At 45.3% G+C, this 18,541-nt stretch overlaps 1 protein-coding gene across 1 annotated transcript in view; it reads right to left on the bottom strand.

Annotated features, from left to right (window-relative positions):
- Nucleotides 1–18,541, bottom strand: part of MYO7A (myosin VIIA) — a 189,692-nt gene that overhangs the window by 18,169 nt on the left and 152,982 nt on the right. Inside the window, exons 29-40 of the mRNA XM_084620894.1 lie at nt 17,710–17,837; nt 15,594–15,720; nt 12,038–12,157; nt 10,967–11,140; nt 9,512–9,739; nt 7,435–7,605; nt 6,055–6,172; nt 5,582–5,708; nt 3,524–3,693; nt 2,762–2,952; nt 1,982–2,106; nt 1,099–1,267 (exon numbers count right to left, since the gene is read on the bottom strand). Of these exons, the coding sequence (XP_084477020.1) occupies nt 1,099–1,267; nt 1,982–2,106; nt 2,762–2,952; nt 3,524–3,693; nt 5,582–5,708; nt 6,055–6,172; nt 7,435–7,605; nt 9,512–9,739; nt 10,967–11,140; nt 12,038–12,157; nt 15,594–15,720; nt 17,710–17,837 (1,848 nt within the window). The remainder of the gene's footprint in view (nt 1–1,098; nt 1,268–1,981; nt 2,107–2,761; nt 2,953–3,523; nt 3,694–5,581; nt 5,709–6,054; nt 6,173–7,434; nt 7,606–9,511; nt 9,740–10,966; nt 11,141–12,037; nt 12,158–15,593; nt 15,721–17,709; nt 17,838–18,541) is intronic.

The raw sequence follows: 18,541 nt of genomic DNA, 5'->3' as shown, positions 1-18,541 counted from the left end.
ACACACATTTACACCAGTTAAGGGGTCTGGCCCATCCTGTTAGTTCAATTGTAACTATTATTGTTTAGTACAGTGTGTTTGAAATGAATTTTCTGAATTTAATTTTGGTTGGGGGAAAAAAACAGGAAAAAAAATTATGAAAACTTCATCGAAAAATTCCCTCCCATTTTGGACCAAATTTTCCGCTTATTATTATTAAGGAATGGCTCACACTGCAATTTTAGGATATGAGCTTTAACTACCCCATAATGCTTGAATCCAAGTTTGGTGCATCCAGCTTATAAAGATGCAGGTCATCTGCATAATCTGCATCTGGGTCTGTGTATGCATTTTGACCGGCCCTCAGAGGTCAGGGCTGTTTGGGTCCAGGAGTTTGGTTCAGACCCATCTCTCATCATTAGCATTTGTATGGAGTCCCATGGTTAAGGCTCAGATTTCATCAGGAATATTTTTAGTAAAAATCACAGACAGGGCACGAGTGTCCGTGAATTTTAGTTTATTGCCCGTGATCTGTCTGTGATTTTTACTAAAAATATCCCTGACCAAATGGGAAGGGAGGAGGGTTCAGCACCCACTGCTGCTGGGGCTCTGGGGTCCCCTTGCTCCGCCCCACCACAGCAGCTGGGAGCTCTGGGGTCCCCTTGCCACCCGCTGCATCCACTGTGGGTGGGCAGCTGCGGGGAGCCCTGTCACCGGCAGCAAGTGGGAGCTCCGGGGTCCCCCTGCCGCCCTCGGCAGCTGAGAGCTCCAGGGGACCGCCACCACCAACAGGGGATGGGAGCTCTGGGGGACCCCAGTTGCCTGGAGGCTAGGAGTTGCTGTGTGGCCTGATGGTAGCAGTGACTCTGAGTTGTGGGCTGCCTGCTGACAGCTCCAGCCCCAGGACAGAAAATGTCACGGAGGTCTCTGGAAGTCACGGATTTCCTGACCTCCATGACATAATCATAGCCTTACTCATGGTGCCTGACCCAAAGCCCACTGAAGTCAATGTTAGTCTTTCCACTGACTTCAGTGGGCTTTGGATCACCCCATAATGTGACTCCTTGGGCCGTGCCCCTATGTCGGTTTGATCTATTGTGGGCAACCTTTCCACAGCACTGGAAGGATATCAATGAACGCCATGCAGGCTTCCTGGGACAGCTCCTCACTGCCCAGGATCTTCTTCAGCAAGGGCTGCTTGATGGGCTCTCGGGTGTAGCACCACAGTTTGTCTTTTCCTCGATTTTTGGTGATCATGACCCGGCTCAGAGTGTGCTTCGGAGGCGGCCTAGCAGCAAAAACAAAGCAATGAGGAATCGTGGAGAGATTACGAGGGATGAGATGGTTCTATGGAGCCCAGCTTCTGAATTTGGGGGCCAAATGTAAGGCCCCCAGTTCTGCATTAGGGCGCTCTTATAGGGTCCAATTCAACTCCCATTGAGGTCAATAGGAGTCTCTCTGTTGCCTTCAGTGATCACTGGGCAAGCCCTCTAGTTGCCTAGAACAGGTGCCAGGCTCTAGTTTATCTGGAGTTAACACACAGGATTTGCCATACCAGAAGAGACTTACGTTTTTTAAAGAACAGGTTGGACAAACACCTGTCAGGGATAGTTTAAGGTTTAGTTGGTCCTGCCTCAGTGCAGGGGACTGGACCTGATGACTTCTTGAGGTCCTTTCCAGCCCTACATTTCCATGATCCTGTGTAATGTTCTACATATGATTCAGAGGCTGCAAGGCCAGAGGGGACCATAAGTTAGTCGGACCTCCTGAATAACACTGGCCATAAAATTTCATGTAATGATCAGACTTCCGATGTTCTGCCAGCTTATATGCAAAACACAACATCCTAAATCACAGCTGTAGTCATAATGGGCCAGACAAGCTGAAATCTAAAGATTTCTTCCAATAATCCTGAAATGCAGCCATTGATTCGGCTCTGCCTTAGGAATGAACTCAAGTCCCTTATGTAGGCTGAAAAGGTTTTTTTTTTTTAAAGCTTCACCTAAAATAATCATAGGAGAACTCTTCCAAGGTGTACGGCTTCACTCTTTCTTCACTGTCCGAAATCGCCAGCTGGGACATTCTGATAACATCTTGCCTCTGGTCAGGGGTCATCGTGACTAACGCCTAGAGAATACAGGAGTCATGGTTAGTCAATGTATTTTAGATGAAAGAATCTTTGTGTGTCCAGAGAGGGAAAGCAGATGAAAAATGAAAAGACTGAAGATGAAAGAAATGAATGAATGAAAGAAATGAATGAATGAAAAAACACCAAACTCTTAACTTCAAACTAATAAACAGCAACAACGCTCAATCTTAGTGGAACTATGCAGTCTCGTGCATTTCTTAGTAATTAACACAGGGGATCTCAAAAGTTTCTACAGTGTGGATCACATCCTAAGACAGAAAGTATCTTATGGACCCACTTCCCCTCTCATTCATAGCTGCATAGACACATCTCCCCTGCCCAAATATCATCTTCAAATTCAAGCCGCAGTGACATCTAAGAAGATTCAGCCATATTCTAGGTCCAAAGTGGGTGGTTTTCAAACTAGCAAGCCCAGTGGAAAGGCTAATAGGTTGTCCAGGCAGATGAAATCTGGATCCCCTCTGACCCGATGACTTGTTTACCCTCTTAGTCATTTCTTGCTTCCACCACATCATCATCAGGGAGATTATGGGCCTGATCTAATCTTTGAAGACAATGGAACAACTCCCTTTGACTTCAATGGCTTTTATATCAGGGACCTGCCAAGATGCACCAACCCTTAGGGTATCTTACCACAATCTCCAGAGGTGGCATGGTGACAGTCGGCAAGACGTAAACACAGTCCGTTGGGAAATCTCCTCTCTGTTTGGTCCTTTCATTGACCCCATTGGCCCAGCCTGAGTTCATGACATGCTCTCCAGTGTCCTGGTCCATAACAATCAGGTCTCCTTTAAGGAAGCTGAGGAATCCAGATTCTTCTCCCACTGCAGCAGAAGTGGCTGCTGTTATTTCCAAACATCCTTTGGAGTAATTAGCTTGTCTACATGCCTGCCTAACACACCTAACCCTGGGAAATCAGATCCTATAAAACAGGTGATTGCTAAATGTGTATAGTGAACAAATACCACTTACAGAAGTGCTTGGGCTGGCATTTTCAAAGGGAACGAGGAGAGTTAGGCTTCCAAATCCCATTGGCTTTCAATAGAAATTGGATGCTCAACTCCCTCAGGCACTTTTGAAAATCCCACTCTAACCAAAGGTCTTACACACTGATTTCAAGGTCAGAAGAGACCACTGTGGTCATCTAATCTCACCCCCTGCAGAACACAGACCAGAGAATTTCACCCAGTAATCCCTGCAGCAAGCCCATATCTTCTGGTTGAGATAGAGGATATATTTTTGAAAGAGACATCCAATCGTGATTAAACAAAACCTTTTATACATGAGTGCTCCTCTTGCAGGAGAAGCAGGCAGCCTTCCCAGAGCGACATACGAACGATTGACTGCTCTAAAGCCAGAGAATTTCTTTGCCTTGGGGTTGGTCAGTTTACTCACCAGGGTTTGGGTTGTCTTGGAGAGTGACAACATACTTTGATCTTTTCCTTAGTCCTTCTAGGAAGGTGACAACAAGGTCCCGGATGTCCTCTGCATTGTTGGAGGTGAAGGTGTATTCGTCCCCTTTAATGGTGGCCAAGGTGAAACTCTGTCCTTGGAGCTTTCCCCCTCTAGAACAGGGATCATAGGAAACACATTCATTAAGCCAGTGTCACCCCAAGATCTGGGGGAAAAGGTTCATGACTGGCCACCTCCATCGTTCCTGCAAAATGTGCACGTGCGCCTGTTGTAAACACGCACTGCCACCCGTGAGGACAAACATGCATGGAGCACTGTCAAAATGGGCTTCCCTCTATATATAAACACTGCTGGGCAAGTGCACATCTGGGATCCAGGCACACACACAGGTACACGCACACCCATTTTGCTGGCACAACTCAGGTGGAGAGTTTTTAAAATTTGGTCCTAGCGTGAAGGCGAAATTGGCTCACAGATTCCCAGGCCACAAGGGAGCATTACAGTCATTTAGCCGGACCTCCTGCATAACAAACACCAGAGGTCATTTTCATTTTCTGGGTTTGGTGCCTGGTCACTTTTGTGTTGTGTGGTGAAGAAGAATGCTGATTGGGAATGGGGGAAAGAGCAGAGCAAATCTATAGCAGGAGCTCTAATCTGACAGTTAAGCTCTTTGGAGCAGGGTCTGTCTTTTTTTGTCTCTGTACAGCGCCTAGCACAATGGGGTCCTGTTTCAGGACTAAGGGTCCTCGGCCCATACAAATAATAATAAATTCAAAGTTATGGGGAGGTACCACTGTGTGGCGGAATTAATTCGGTTTGTAAATAAGACAAATTTATCCTTGACTCCTCCCTATAATAGAAATCAGAACATGCCTGTGCCTACTAGAAATCAGTCTAGCAAGAATATCATAGAAGTTTTCTGTAACGTACAGAGCAAGGTGCAGAGGAGAATAGATCTAAAGAACTGCCAAAGTACCCTGGTCTCTGCTTCATTTCAGAAATGGCCTTGAGGTTCAATTTAGGTTCAGCAGGAATGTAGTTCTCTTCATGTGCTTCCAAGACATGCTTTATGTCTGCAGTCTGTTCTGACTCTGTGTTGAATATTTCACATGTATACAGTGCTCAGGAAAAGCCTCAGACAAGCCCATAAGCCCCTTAACACAACACAGCAAATTCTACCCTTGGACAAGAGGAAGCTGCTCCTGCTTGATTAATTGCAAGAAGATGCTTCCAAGTATTGCCTTGTGGAAAACATCACATGCTTTTAGTGTCCTTTCTTTTAACTGCTAATAGGGAAACCACCATGCTGGTTAATAAAGATTGAGACCAATACTGTCAAACTAGGGTTGCCTATGTCAGACATCTAAATAAAGGAGGCTTAAGAGCCAAATGTGCTGGGCATTTGTAACTCCCCCTGAGTCAAAATATGCCTAAATATGGATTTAGACATCTAACTTTAAGCCACACAGGTCAGTTTTGGCAGAGTGCATGGGATGTGAGAGATGTAGCTGCAGAACTCCAACTGGAATGAATGTTCCTGAACACTCGGCCAAAAGGGCAAGTGTGGCAGAATCCGCCAAATAGCACCCTGTTTCAGCAGAGGAGACAGTAGCTAAGTCACCAGATGCTGCTTTGATGTCTCCCTGCACCCTGACCTGGCCTAAGCTTCCTACAGTGCAGCTCCGTGCTAAAGCTATGCACACACTACACCTTACATCCGTATAAGTGATGTCACTCAGGGGTGTGAATAAGCCACCCCCCGAGTGACGTAAGTTACACCGACCTCAGCAGCAGTGTGGATGGTGCGGTCAGTGGGAGAAGCTCTCCTGCTGACCTAGCCATCGCTGCGTGCAGGGGCCGGAGGAATTAAGTCAATGGGAGAGCTCTTTCCCATCAGCTTAGAGCCTCTATCAGTTCTGTAGTGTAGCCATAGCCTAAGTCCTTTAAAGCCAAGGAATTCAACACACCATTTTTAACAACTGTTTTAACACATCGTTACCTCAACACAAGGATGAACTGACTCATTCTGTTCTTCCTTACCTACTGCTTGAGACAGCTGTGATCTCTGGGAAGGAGAGTTCTAAGAGGACTTGTTCTTGTTCATCCACAAAGTACACTCCGGTCCAATTCACAGCTACAATCACATCGTTCTTAGGCAGGCTGGGCCCTGGGTTGAAGACAATATGCACAATAGATAAATGTGCAGGCAACTATCTGACTGTAAATGATAAAACGCTGGTTAAAAATGGTTTACAAATTGGACAGACTTTTAGCTCTCAAATCAAGTTGTAAAGGCCAGAAAGTCCCCGCCTTGCTCATTAGGGGAATGTGGTAAAAGCATCATAGCTTGAGACATTTATAGCCAGGTTGCACTAAGTGCTATACAAGGCAATCCTGTGCCTTCAGGAGGATGGACCAGATCACCCAGTAGGTCTTGTTCATCTCTAGCATATATAATTCTCTTTTATTTCATGGATGCTCATCCTATGGCAACACATTCTCTGCTGGGTTACCTGAGAATTTGAAGGCTTCATAAAATCTAGAAAACAGCAAAGGCCACTTGAAACGTGCAAAATCCACCACTTCTTCCTTGACTTTTTTGGGGTCTGCTCTCTTCTGGGTATAAATTCCCTACAGGCAAACCAAACCAAAACCAGCATGAAAAAACAAATCAACAATACCCAGGTAAAAGCCAGGAAGAGGTCTAATTAAAAACAAATCAATGGGGCTACATCAGTTTACACCAGCTGAAGATCTTGAAGTCACGAGACCTCCGACAGTATCAGGATGAGACCAACGGCTTAAAAAACTCACAGGGAAAGTAGTGGAAGCCCCAGTACTTGAGTTATTAAAGGACTGGACAGGACAAAGGTATGGAGAATACACTGTAGGGAATGGTCCTGCACTGGAAGGGACAGGGGAAGGTCTAGATGATCCAATAGGACCTTTCAGCCCTTGTACTTAGATGAACAATACCCAGTGGTGGAGACAAAGCCATGGGAGTCCTGGTGCCTGATTCTCCAGGAGTATAAATCAGGAGCAGTTCTACTGAAGTCCAGGAAGTTTCACAAGTCTCACACTGGTGTAAGAAGTGAGAGGAGAATCAGGCCCATAGTGTTTTATCTCAAAACCTGTTGTCATGAATGGAGTCTCTGCTCTGCCCTGCCCTCCTCCAAAGCTAGAAATCCATCAGGAATGGACCTCTGAGGAAACACCTAGCCAGGCTGTGTAGGACTTCATAGAATCATAGAATATCAGGGTTGGAAGGGACCTCAGGAGGTCATCTAGTCCAACCCCCTGCTCAAAGCAGGACCAATCCCTAATTTTAGCCCCAGATCCCTAAATGGCCCCCTCAAGGATTGAACTCACAACCCTGGGCTTAGCAGGCCAATGCTCAAACCACTGAGCTATCTCCTCACCCTTGGACCAGGCTCCATTCAGAACGTCACTGGGTATTAAGGTGGCCAGTGTGTTTGTACAGTGCCCTGAACATTGGGACCTCTATCCTGACCGGTGCCTCTAGGCACAGCCGTAACACCACCATATAAGAATCCCATGATTTAAGTGGAAATCCCCAGTGATACAGTCTTAGCCTTAAAAATAAGGCCCTCTGTGATATCTTCCTGCCATTCAGTTCCTGCTTCAAAACCCAGTGCAAAACCTAACCACTGAAGTGTCTCTCTCCTTCATTTGTGACCCAACTGGCATCAAGAATGGCTACACACTCTGGTTTTTGCCCCTGGCTCTAAATTGATCCCTGGGGGAAAAATCCATTTCTGTCTCAGCCTCAGATGGGGCTGAGACTGAACCCCCATAGGCTGATGCAGCCAAACTTGCTAGCTGTTTAACATGCACAGAGCCTTGCTGGAGCTCACCCTCTGGCCAACATCTACCTTTTTATGTGCAGCTATAATGAGCTGAGCCCATTTTTCCACGGTTTTCGAAGCAGTGATCTCTCTGTCAGGGATGTAGGAGGGGATTAAGTTCAGGAGTCGCTCCAGCACCATCGCCGCCCCATAGTCTACGTAGTACTGCTGGGAAGCCAGTTCTGCCAAGTCTTCTTCCTGTAGGAACCAACAAGGAAAGAAACCGCAAGGAGGGAGTCACTTTAACCTCCCTTCTCCTGGAGCTCAATTAACCCTTTGCTGACACAGACTGACTGAATTTCAAAGGGATTTCACTGGGCTTTAGACCAGGCTCTAAACACTCGCACTTTACAGCGCTGCAACTTTCTCGCTCGGGGGTGAAAAAAGGTGGGGGTTTTTTGGAGTGCTGGGAGAGCCAGTGAAGATGTGCCCTAAGTGACTAACTCCTCAATGAATAAAACATCACACAAATACTTCCTTAACTACCTCCCCTTTCTATGGATCCCACCTGCATTCAAGTGGGAGAAAGACTGGGTCTCATGTGCTTAGCAGTGATCACTGCAACTGTTACATGAACTGCAGATCAATGGATAACAGAAGAGTAGAGAAAATTCCTCTCTGAATGTTGCTTACCAAAGGCTCTAGTACTTTAGTTCAACTGATGGCATCATCTCTTTTTGATTAAGCAGGTTCAGCATCCATTGTTGAGCACTGAGATGCACGAAATTACCTCTCACACCAGAGGTGTCACCTGAATGCAGATAACATCTCATTGGATGCTATGGCCATGTTTGCTCCAGAGCCATGTCTAAGCTGGCAAAGCGACCAGTTGCTGGCAACTGGTGTCAGCAAGGTTTACAACCGAACCAATACTGAACATTGGATCGGCACAAGTCTAGCTGAGAGCAAACTGAGTTCAGCAAAGCGCCAGGAACTCTGGTTAAAACCTGAGCAGGTTTGAGCACCGTGAACAACTCTGTCCTTGTCTACACTTGCAGTTCAATCCTGTTCAGCACTGGTTCAATGACACCCTTTTCTGATACCTGTAGTCAGCAACTGGTAATTCTATTAGTGTAGACAAGGCTTAGTGAGTATAAATCAATTGCGCCTCAGCACATCTCTTGCACTTACGGAGCAAATCCACCTCTCTCTTCATAAATCAGGCAAATTGCTGAAGAACAGATACCTGAATGCAATACACCTTTATTTTGTACTATGTCTTTCATATCAACTATATCCCAAAGTATTTTATAGAGACATGATATAGCTACAGAAGTGGAGACTGGGAGTGAGAGATATAGGCAAAGGACAAAGGATAGGACTACAGATAAGATTTGAGATGGCGAGTCAATGAGGCAGAGATACAAGAAGGTAATCTAGATATTATGGTGATTGGGCACTTTATAGACACACAGTAGAAATCTCATGTGGAGCTCAGGAGAAGAAGGGTTAGAAGCAGACAGAACAGAAGATAGATATGTTGGATGAAGTCCATGGATACTTTAAAAACAAGGAGGACAAAACACCCAGTCCCAGATCCTTCCCAGATTCTCAGTGGTATTTAGGTCCCTACTCCGTTTGAAGATTAGGGCCTACATTTTCAAAGTAACAAGTACTTTTGGGTTCCACAATTTTGGGGTGCTTAATTAGACATACTTTGAAGGGGCTTGATTTTCAGAAGTGCTGAGCATCTGGCTCTCTAAAAATCAGTCCTCTTTAAGGTCTCTCAGGTTGGGAACCCAAACACTGAGGTAGTCAGAATCACTAGTCACTGAAGCCAAGGGGCCAGACTTTGCCTTGGGATGCTTATGTGCAGCTCCCACCGATTTCAGATACTCAGGGGCACCTCCCATTGATTTTCGCTGTTTGTAAGTTGGCTCCTTTGACTTCGGTGAGAGTTGTCTGTGAGTTTCTCCAGGGGAGAAATTTGGCTCTTAATGTAGGAAGTTCATGGTGTTGGGTCCCTTATTAGTAGAGAGACAGACAGCAAGAACAGCATTCATTTTAAGGATTCTGGATCCTACCTACCTAAATGAGAACAGAATATTCACGTGCCCAATTTCCCAAGCCAGGGGGCCAAGGTCTGCCATTGTTGAGGACTCACCTTGTCACATCGGTACTCCCCAAACTTCACCCCCCGGACTATCTGCTGGTAAATGAGGTTGGTTGCCACGTTGTCTTCACTTGGATTGTGCCAAGGGGTGAAGATCTCCTTCCTGAAGAAGAGTCGCCATGGCGCGTTGCGCTCCTGGGCTCCCTGCTCTTTGGCATACTGTTCACACTGAGACACAGCATCCATCACGTGGTCGTTGCCGCTCCCCAAGGATGAGACCTGGCCAGGGCAGGAGGGCGACAGGGAAGGTACATGCTGGGTCACCATATTTTTAGCAGCAGTTGCCACACTCCGTGTGAAAGGAGAGACCCATCGTGATTTAGTAGGACGAGATTATACTCCACAAGGGGAGCAAGGAGCCTTTATTATTATGTATTATTTGTATAACCATAGCACCTAAGAGCCCTAGTCATGGGTCAGGCCCCCACTGTGATAGGTGCTGTACAAACACAGAGCAAAAGGATGCCCCCATCACCCTCCTACCATGCCCCTGTGCAGGGGCCAATCACAACTGCAAGAACTCCTCAGAGTGAAAGCCCACAATAGCACCAGCTTCTCCTAAAGGGACAAGGAGGGGTGTGTGCAAAACCCAGTCCCCTCTCTACCAGCCAGCAGAGATGGGCAGCCATGGAGTGGAGAACATGCTGCACTCTCCTATGGGATGCCACAGACCTTCTGCTATCCAGGAACTGTGGGACTGATTCTGTCTCCCTGAGCACAATGCTTCCGGGAGCTCTCTAAGGCTAGCCAGCTCGCACTGTGCTGCCCACCGGACCTGTGTCTGAAAGGCCCAATCTAGCCCATGGTTTGCGTGTATGATGCTATTATTGATTGTGCAGGTTCCATGCCTGTGCTCGGAACATTTGATTGAAAGCCAGACTGAGTGCAATGTCTCTCTCCAGACATTACATGGGTACACGCACCTGCCATAGGCTTTCGAAACAGACCAGAGGATTTCCAAGGACGACACAGCTCTGTCCAGACTTCAAGGTTTATGTAATGGAATGCTAAACTGTATTGTATGGTTCAACCACTAGGTGGCGGTGCGTGTAAAAATACCTTATTTAAGCTACCTGGCAGTGCATTAATGATGAACACATCTGGTGTGTATCTTGCTCAGAAGCAAGCTCTGTAGCCAGTCCATATCTGGTACAGGGCCATGACAGTTTATTAGGAGTAGATGGAGTTACACAGGCAGGCTGTAGCTACTGGCTGACTGGATGAAATTTTACTCTCAGGCTATTTTGCCTTCTCATTGACTCTGACCTTTATTCTTAGGGAGTCATATCTACCGGTAGCCTCCAAAAGTTCATTACTGACACAATGACTTAGTGCTCAGTTCCCCACTCTCATCACATGACAGAAATGCCACCCTGAAGATACATATTTTCTATATCAGAAAAGAGCCACCTTCTCCTTCTCTGAGGCATCTAGGCCAGCACGTACCTTGTCAAACAGTGCGATGTAAAGCGAAAACCCAAATCGGTCCTTCAGGCTGATCTTGTCAGCTAAGGAATTACAGAGCTCTTTAGCGGTCGTTGCAGAGTCAGTTAGCAGCGTCTTCGTTGTCCCATCCATAAACGTAACAGGCAGCATGATAGGTTTCTTGGACTTGGTCGCCTAGGAGATTAGAGTCAAACTTTTTAAAGGCATACAAGCTTGATTTATTTGCCCATTTACAAGTTATCTCTCAACAGTCACAGTGCCTTTTCTGGATCCTTTGCTCTAGTACTTATGGCTACATTTGTAATATGGCTGCAATATACTTCTCCACAGCATAATGTAGAGTCACAACTTGAGTAATGGGGAGCAGCTGCAACTCCCAAATTTTTTAATTAATACAGTTAATTGTCAATGGTAATTTTTGATTCTCTTCAGTGGACAGTGGATTGAATCCTGGAAGCATGTGTAACCTTTAAATCTGTGTAGAGACTTGGATAATACCCACTGCCTCAAACTACGTGGAACGCAGTTCTGTACCACCTTCAAAATACAAGAAGATGGAGAAGAGTGCAGACAAGAGGAACAGTAACAAGTGGATTGACGATAATGCAAGTCAGTCATAATCATTGTTCTCCACAAGGAAGACATAGTTTCTGCTTCTGAACTGCTAATCCTCAGAATAAGAGAGACAACATCCTATTAAGGGACTGTGAGAAAATGTTTATACCTCTAAATGGAACAGCATTCACTATTAGAGCTGGAAAGAAACTTTGTTTCTTTCCCCACAAAACACTTCAAAGAAAAACACTTCCACTGAATTTGTCAGGTTTTGGCTGAAAGAAATGAAAACCTGAAAACCAAACTTTTTGGTTTACGACAACTAAAAACTGAAAATATTGTTCATTCCCATTTTCAGTCGTCACGGACAGAAGAAAATTTTCCGACAAAAATCTGAAAAATTCAGACAGAAATGGACATTTTCTAAAGCAAATTTCTGTTCAGTCAAAAGTCACTTTCAACAACATTTCAATAAAACCTTTTTGACACACTCTATTTGCTCTAGGGGATTCAGACCTGTAATTCTAACCAGCTGGGCGGCTGTGTCCTAGTCCCATTTGCAAATGTCCTCCTCAATCTCTCTTCACAATAGGGAGCGTAACCAGGAGGACCTCCATTGATGAAGTTCCTTAAATACTGTTGGCAAGAGAGAATGTATTGGTTAGACGACTGACGGCTGCTGTTGGCTTGAACACAGGTCCATGGCTCCATTCTAAAGACTGTCCGCCCAAAATGTTATTGCAGCGTTGGTCAGAAGGGGGGAATAAATCAAATAGACCTGTAAGTAATGAGCAGTGGGGAGATAAACACTGAATTTAACCAAATGCACACACCAAATCAATTCCCTGCCATTGCAGGGGCCTTGTGCATTGGTGCAGCTTGGTCCCACCTATTATCCGAATGTGGCACACAATAGTTTGGTCTCCTGAGGGCTGTAACACTTTAGTCTAATCCAGGTTAATGGGCTTGTTGCAGGGGCAACTGGGCGAAGTTTAGTGGCCTGTGACGTGCCAGTCAGACTAGATGATCTGGTGGACCCTTCTGACCTTAAATTCTCTGACTCAAAGGGTATGTCTACAAGCCGGAGGTGTAATTTCCAGCTCAAGAAGACAAACCAGCACTAGCTCCAATTAAGCTAGCAAGCTAAAAATAGAAATATCGCTGCTGCACTGTGAGATAGCCACTTGCTAGATCACAGCTGAAATGCTACACATGAGCATGGGCAGCTAGCCCGTCCTGCTGCTCATGCTGCTGGGGCTCCACTTCTGTTTTTAGCATGCCAGCTTGATCAGAACTTGCATGGATACGTCTCCTCGAGTTGGGAATTACACCTCCCACTATAGTGTAGACATACCCTGTGTCACACACAGAGAACATTTTGATACGTCATTAATACATTAGATAGGTATTTACTTGCTTAGATTTTTAAAAATATACATTTTGAAGAGGTCCTATCCAGGAGTCTGTGTACTTGACCCATGTATTAAAAATGCAACCACATTTGTGCAGAAAAAAATTAAACCCAGCAGCCTCCCCAGAATGACAGACAGAAAATACTTTATAAATAACTTAGACAGACAGCTCTATAAATCATAACTGGGAGGCTCTATAAATCACTTTGCTAGATCTATAAATCATAACTTAGACGTTCTATAAATAACTTAGATAAACAGCTAGGCACTCCGTGGTAATAGTTGCAACAGAGTTTGCATGGTAAACCTGATTTCGGCATCACCTCTAAAATCCACACCCACAAAACTAACAGCTTTGGAATTGGTAGGTAAAGTCTGGGGCTGATGCAGAATTTTTCTGCTAACTCTGAAATAAATCAGAATAAGTGCTCCTGATAAATGTACTTTCAAAACAGAAGTATTCACCAGAGTCCAAAAAAAAAAAAAATCTACAAATATTTTTGCCATCAAATAGTACAAAAGGAGACAGAAGGAGAGAGAAAATATAGTTCATATCCCCTCAGATGAGTTCTGCCAGCAGTGCACACGGCCAGCATTTAACAGCTACAATACTTTTAAAAAAGAGAGTTCTTGACATTTTAAGTCCTGATTCTGTAATGGCATCTGTACAGGAGACCCCAGTGGTTTGCCTGCAGCTCCTTGCAGGATCGGGGCCTTTAACAGTAACCTCAGAGGGAGTCACCGAGAGTCCAGAATGCAACAGCCCACGATTACAGAGAGTAAAATCCTGGCTCCACGGGAGTCAATGGGAATTTGGCCGCTAGCTTCAGTGGGGCCAGGGTTCCAGCCAAAGGGTATATTTTGAAGACTATTAACAACTTGTTTCTAGATGTGCTGCACTCTCCCCAAATAAGTCCTCCTTTATCAGAGATTTAAACACAGACTAAAACACTCCATGGGTCATCTCTAGTGACATGATTTACTGGGTCTCATTTCTGGGCATAATGGAATCTTCCGCTGTTTCACACACGATTTATCTGCCTTATCCGTTTCCCTACAGGAAGGGCTTGTGGCTGACACAAAGAACTCTATTGATGAATTTGGCTCCTGGATTCAGCTCTAAGGACCAAGGTCCTGATCCAGACTACACTGAAGTCAGTGGAAATGCTCCAACTGAACTTCACTGGGTTTGGGATCAGGCTACAGGTTCTGAAGTTCTTCCTTGGGCAAAGCTCTCATGGTGGCAATAGGAGTCTTGCCTGAGCAAGGACTGAGGGCCTAGTCCTGCAACGTGCTAAGTACTCAGCCCAGCAAAGCCCTTAAGCCCATGCTTAAACGTAAGCCTGAGTAGCCCCATTGAAGTCACCGTGATTCTGGGTGCTCAGCACCTCTCAAAGTCAGGCTACTTTTATCTAGGGACCTAAATATGGATTTAGGCCAAAATTGTTTTTAAAAATGGGATCCAAAGAAGTGGCCTGATTTGCAAGAGTGATGAGCACTTAGCAGCTCCCAGTGACTTCGGTGGGAGCTGCTGGATGCCCAGTACTTTGGGAGATAAGGTTGCTCATCTAGAGGTCTTGGCTTCCATCTGGATACATGAGGAAGTAGGATACAGGGGGGTAGAGCAACCGAACAAAATACACTCATAGATTTGGGGTTAATTTAAAACAGACACACACACACATTACATATATATATATATGTGTGTGTGTGTGTGTGTGTGTATATATATAAATAAAATTTTAACTGCTTGGCCTGAAATTTTCTATGCTGATTTTTTTTATTTCAGCAAAATTGAGCTCACCGTGTAATACCACTGATAGACACATTTACCAGCGTAGCAGAGGCATCAACTTAGTGTTCAAAAACCCCATCTGCATATACAAATTATCCTTTGTATATTCCTATGGGGTAACTGCAGGCATAAACATGCTGCCTGGATGTGCAGATCCCACTTGTGCAAGAATATGGATGTTTGGCCTCCCGTAGGTGTTTGCATATTCTTTGCAGAAGCAACTCAGACGCATGCATTTGAAAATGTGGCCCCAGAAGTCCCTGCTTTCTCACATACATAAACTGCAGCTGCTTTCTCTGAGCCCTCTTCTGTGTTACCAGCCTTTCCGGATGGCAGCTTCCTATAGGACTGTTAATTATTCTTGGCTATTATATGTAGGACAAGAGAGGGCCAGGCTGCAAAACTGGGATCTGAGCATCCCGAATTTGCAGGTGTGCTTAGATTAGCCTATTGTAGAAATACAAGTCAGCTGTGAAGTTTGGCTGCAGATCTGGATTCAAATTTCTGCACGGCCTTGAGATCTGAGATTTGGTTTCAATTAAAAACAATTTCCTAATAATTTATTCTTCTTTATAATTCAATGATTTGGGTAGAAGAATAGCCTTTCGGGCCCCATTTCAGGAAACGATCTAAGCAGTTGCTAAACTTTAACTTCGATGGGGCTAAAGCTCGTGCTTAAGTCCTTAGCTGAACTGGGGCTTTTATTACAATAGAGCTTTCCTGTAAAATCAGACCCTGTGTGGAAAGGGAGTCACAACACAGTCAACAAGCAGAGAAACCAAAGAGAAGAGTTGGCTCCAGCATTGCGAAAGGAAATGTATAAATAGATACGCCAGGCAAATGATAAATAACATTCGCTCTTCACCTTCACAAACTTTTCAGAAGGAGCAAAGCATCCCACGCAGAGCGACATCAGGATCCAGCCTCTGGCATGGCTGCTTTTGGAAGGGTTCTGGGTGAGCTGTTTGCAGATTTGACAATAGATTTCGTCCCTGCAACAGAAATCAGGGTTAGATCCCAGCCAATCATTCAAGATACCATTTCTCTCTCAGTGGATCCCTGATCCACAGCCCACTGAAGTCAATGGGAGTCTTTCCAATAATTTCAGTGGGCTCTGGATCAAGCCCTTAATGAATAATTTGCTACTTTTTCTGGTGAAATCTGCCTCTCAGGCTTGCAAACTGTTACTAGATGTTAAAGGGGCTGCTGTCTTTCAGATGGGATGTAAAACCAGACCCTGACGGCTTGATAATTAAAGGTCCCATGGCACTTTATGTCAGTCTAGGGGTATTAACCTTGTTGCCCTGGCCAATTAACTCTGACAATTACATCCCTCCTACAGAAATCCCCCTTGCAAATTCAAATGGAAACAACATTCCTCTACACTTTGGCTGAGATCTTCCAAAGCTGCCGAAAAGCAGCTCTGGAACTGGGCATCCAGGCAGCTTTGAAAGTCTCAGCTTTCTCGTGCTGAGTTGCTACGTAGTGTTGCTGTGTCCATTTAAACAAACAGCCACCATGTTCCATCCTAGCAGCAGCATCTTGTCAGTGGTGGGTAAAATGAGCCTTGTATGTTGTTTGCGTGAAGAGCTTTGTGAGCTTTTGGGATGAACGGCAAAACATACCAGAGGCGGTGCAGAGAATGACACCCTGTAGTTGAGGTGGCCCAAAACGTTCCATAAGAAGACCCTGTTTTCTGTTCCTTAAACTTGGCCAAATTTTAACTGCTTGGGCTGAAATTTTCTATGCTGATTTTTTAAAAAATTTCAGTAAAAACAGTTTGGTTCTTTCTCAGAACGAGGTTTAGGAAAAAGACGTGTTTTGTCCATGTTAAAAGCTTCTTACGTCTGTTTTGTTGAGAAGCTCTAAGTGCCGCCACGTTTTGGAACAGGGACTTACAATTTGGTATGGGGATTGCCCTGTGGTCAGGGGGTATTTTTTGCCATCCCCTTGAAAATCCACCCATGTTTGGCCAAGTTCATGAGCCTTTGAAAATATTAGTTTGCACATGCTCAGAGGAGTTTGGCAGCAGAATTCTCCACAGAGTCTGCCAGCATACGCCATCCCCTAACAGCTACTATCTGCTACCAGGCACTCACAAAAGCAGCTGAGGTCCTCCTGCTATGAATATATCGAGCACTATATAATGCTCTGAAAAATCAGGTCTGAAGCATTTCAAATTGGGCCCCCTAAATCAGTATACAATTTTAACCTTAATCTGCCTTTATCACACAGTTCCCCATCTGTAAAATGGGCATAATACCACCCCCTCATCTCATAGAGTTGTAGTGAAGATACATTAATTGTGCGTGAAACAGGGTTGGAATAATGTGCAGAAATAAGGCCAAGGGCCACACACTGGACAGTGAGTAGGACAAAATATTGAATAGCTGTTCATTAAGTGAGCACTGTCCATTCTGTGCACTGAATGAGGCAGGGTCCGATGGAAAAAACAGCATATGATCTTGTAATTAAAGATTGTGTCTGAATGCATATGCACAAAGGGTCTGAATTAAGGTAGCATGGGCAATCATAATTCGGCTTTTCCTGTCTTTTGAGTTTTGACTTTGCAATTGCAACAATGTTCTTTTAACATAGTTTTTTGTATGCAATAAAAGAAATCTATTCTTCTAACAAAAGAAGACCCAGCAACTTAGGCTGTAATGGCTTGGATAAAAATAAGCAGTGAAAAGAAAAAAGGAATGCTAATAACCGGGGGCGTGATCCAAAGTCCAATGAAGTCTATGTCAGCCTTTCCACTGACCCCAGTGAACTTTGGATCAAGCCTGAAATGAACATCCAACAAACATGATGGGAGCCTAGCCCCAATCATACAGAGGAAGAGAGCTCGAAGAACAGTGTAATACATGTTTTAATCAATCGCACAGATTAGCAAAAACCTTTTTTTTTAATGAGAGCAGCTTAACTAATAGGGGGGAAAAACAGAGAATGATGGTCGACTCTTTGCACTGATTTCTAACCTTAATGCTGGTCTGAGGATGCCATTACCAATAATGAAATGCAGCTTCTCCAAGTTGGAGGTGGGTCGGTCTTCGAGCATGCTGTTGCCTTGGAGGGTGGACTCACCGTCATGGAGTCTCTTTGTCACCTGTCAACCAAAGACATTATTCTCTTTCTGGATAACTTGTTGCTATGGTTCTCCCCTCCTCCAACCCAGGCCTTTATGAACAGCTGCCCCCCACCCAAGTAGGACTATAATCTAGTCATGACAGTTCCCAGGAGAACCCCATCTCCTGTTTATTCAGAGGGCTTCAATTTTACCCTCTAACTTACCAGTAATTTGGATGCAGCTCTTTTGCTTTTAATCCCCCAAATCCTTGTATAGTACATATAAAGGTGAACCAAGTTCTGTCTAATCAATCTACCTAGAGCAGGGATCTCAAACTCAGATCACCAGGAGGGCCACATGAGGATTACTGACACCCCACCCTGCCCCTGGCCCCACCCTCACTCCACCTCTTCCATGAGACCCCACCCTGCCTCTTCCCACCCCTTCCCCAAAGTCCCCAACCCAACTCCGCCCCCTCCCTGCCCCATTCCAACCCCTTCCCCAAATCCCCACCCCTGCCCCACCTCTTCTCCGCCTCCTCCCCTGAGTGTGCGGCTCCCCGCTCCTCCCTCCTGGAAAGCACTAAGCGCTGCCAAACAGCTGTTTGGCAGTGGGAAGCACCTGGAGGCAGAGAAGTAGGGACGCGGTGTGCTGGGGGTGGTGGCGGGGGATGGGAATTTGCCGGCCACAGGAAATAACTCGGGGGGGGGCGAGGGGGGAGCGCAGGGAGCTTGGCAGGCCAC

Source organism: Lepidochelys olivacea, assembly GCF_965140295.1.
Source record: "Lepidochelys olivacea isolate rLepOli2 genome assembly, chromosome: 1".
Taxonomy (NCBI): domain Eukaryota; kingdom Metazoa; phylum Chordata; order Testudines; family Cheloniidae; genus Lepidochelys; species Lepidochelys olivacea.
The sequence above is the reverse complement of the archived record's forward strand: the minus strand, read 5'-3'. Positions and strand labels throughout refer to the sequence as shown.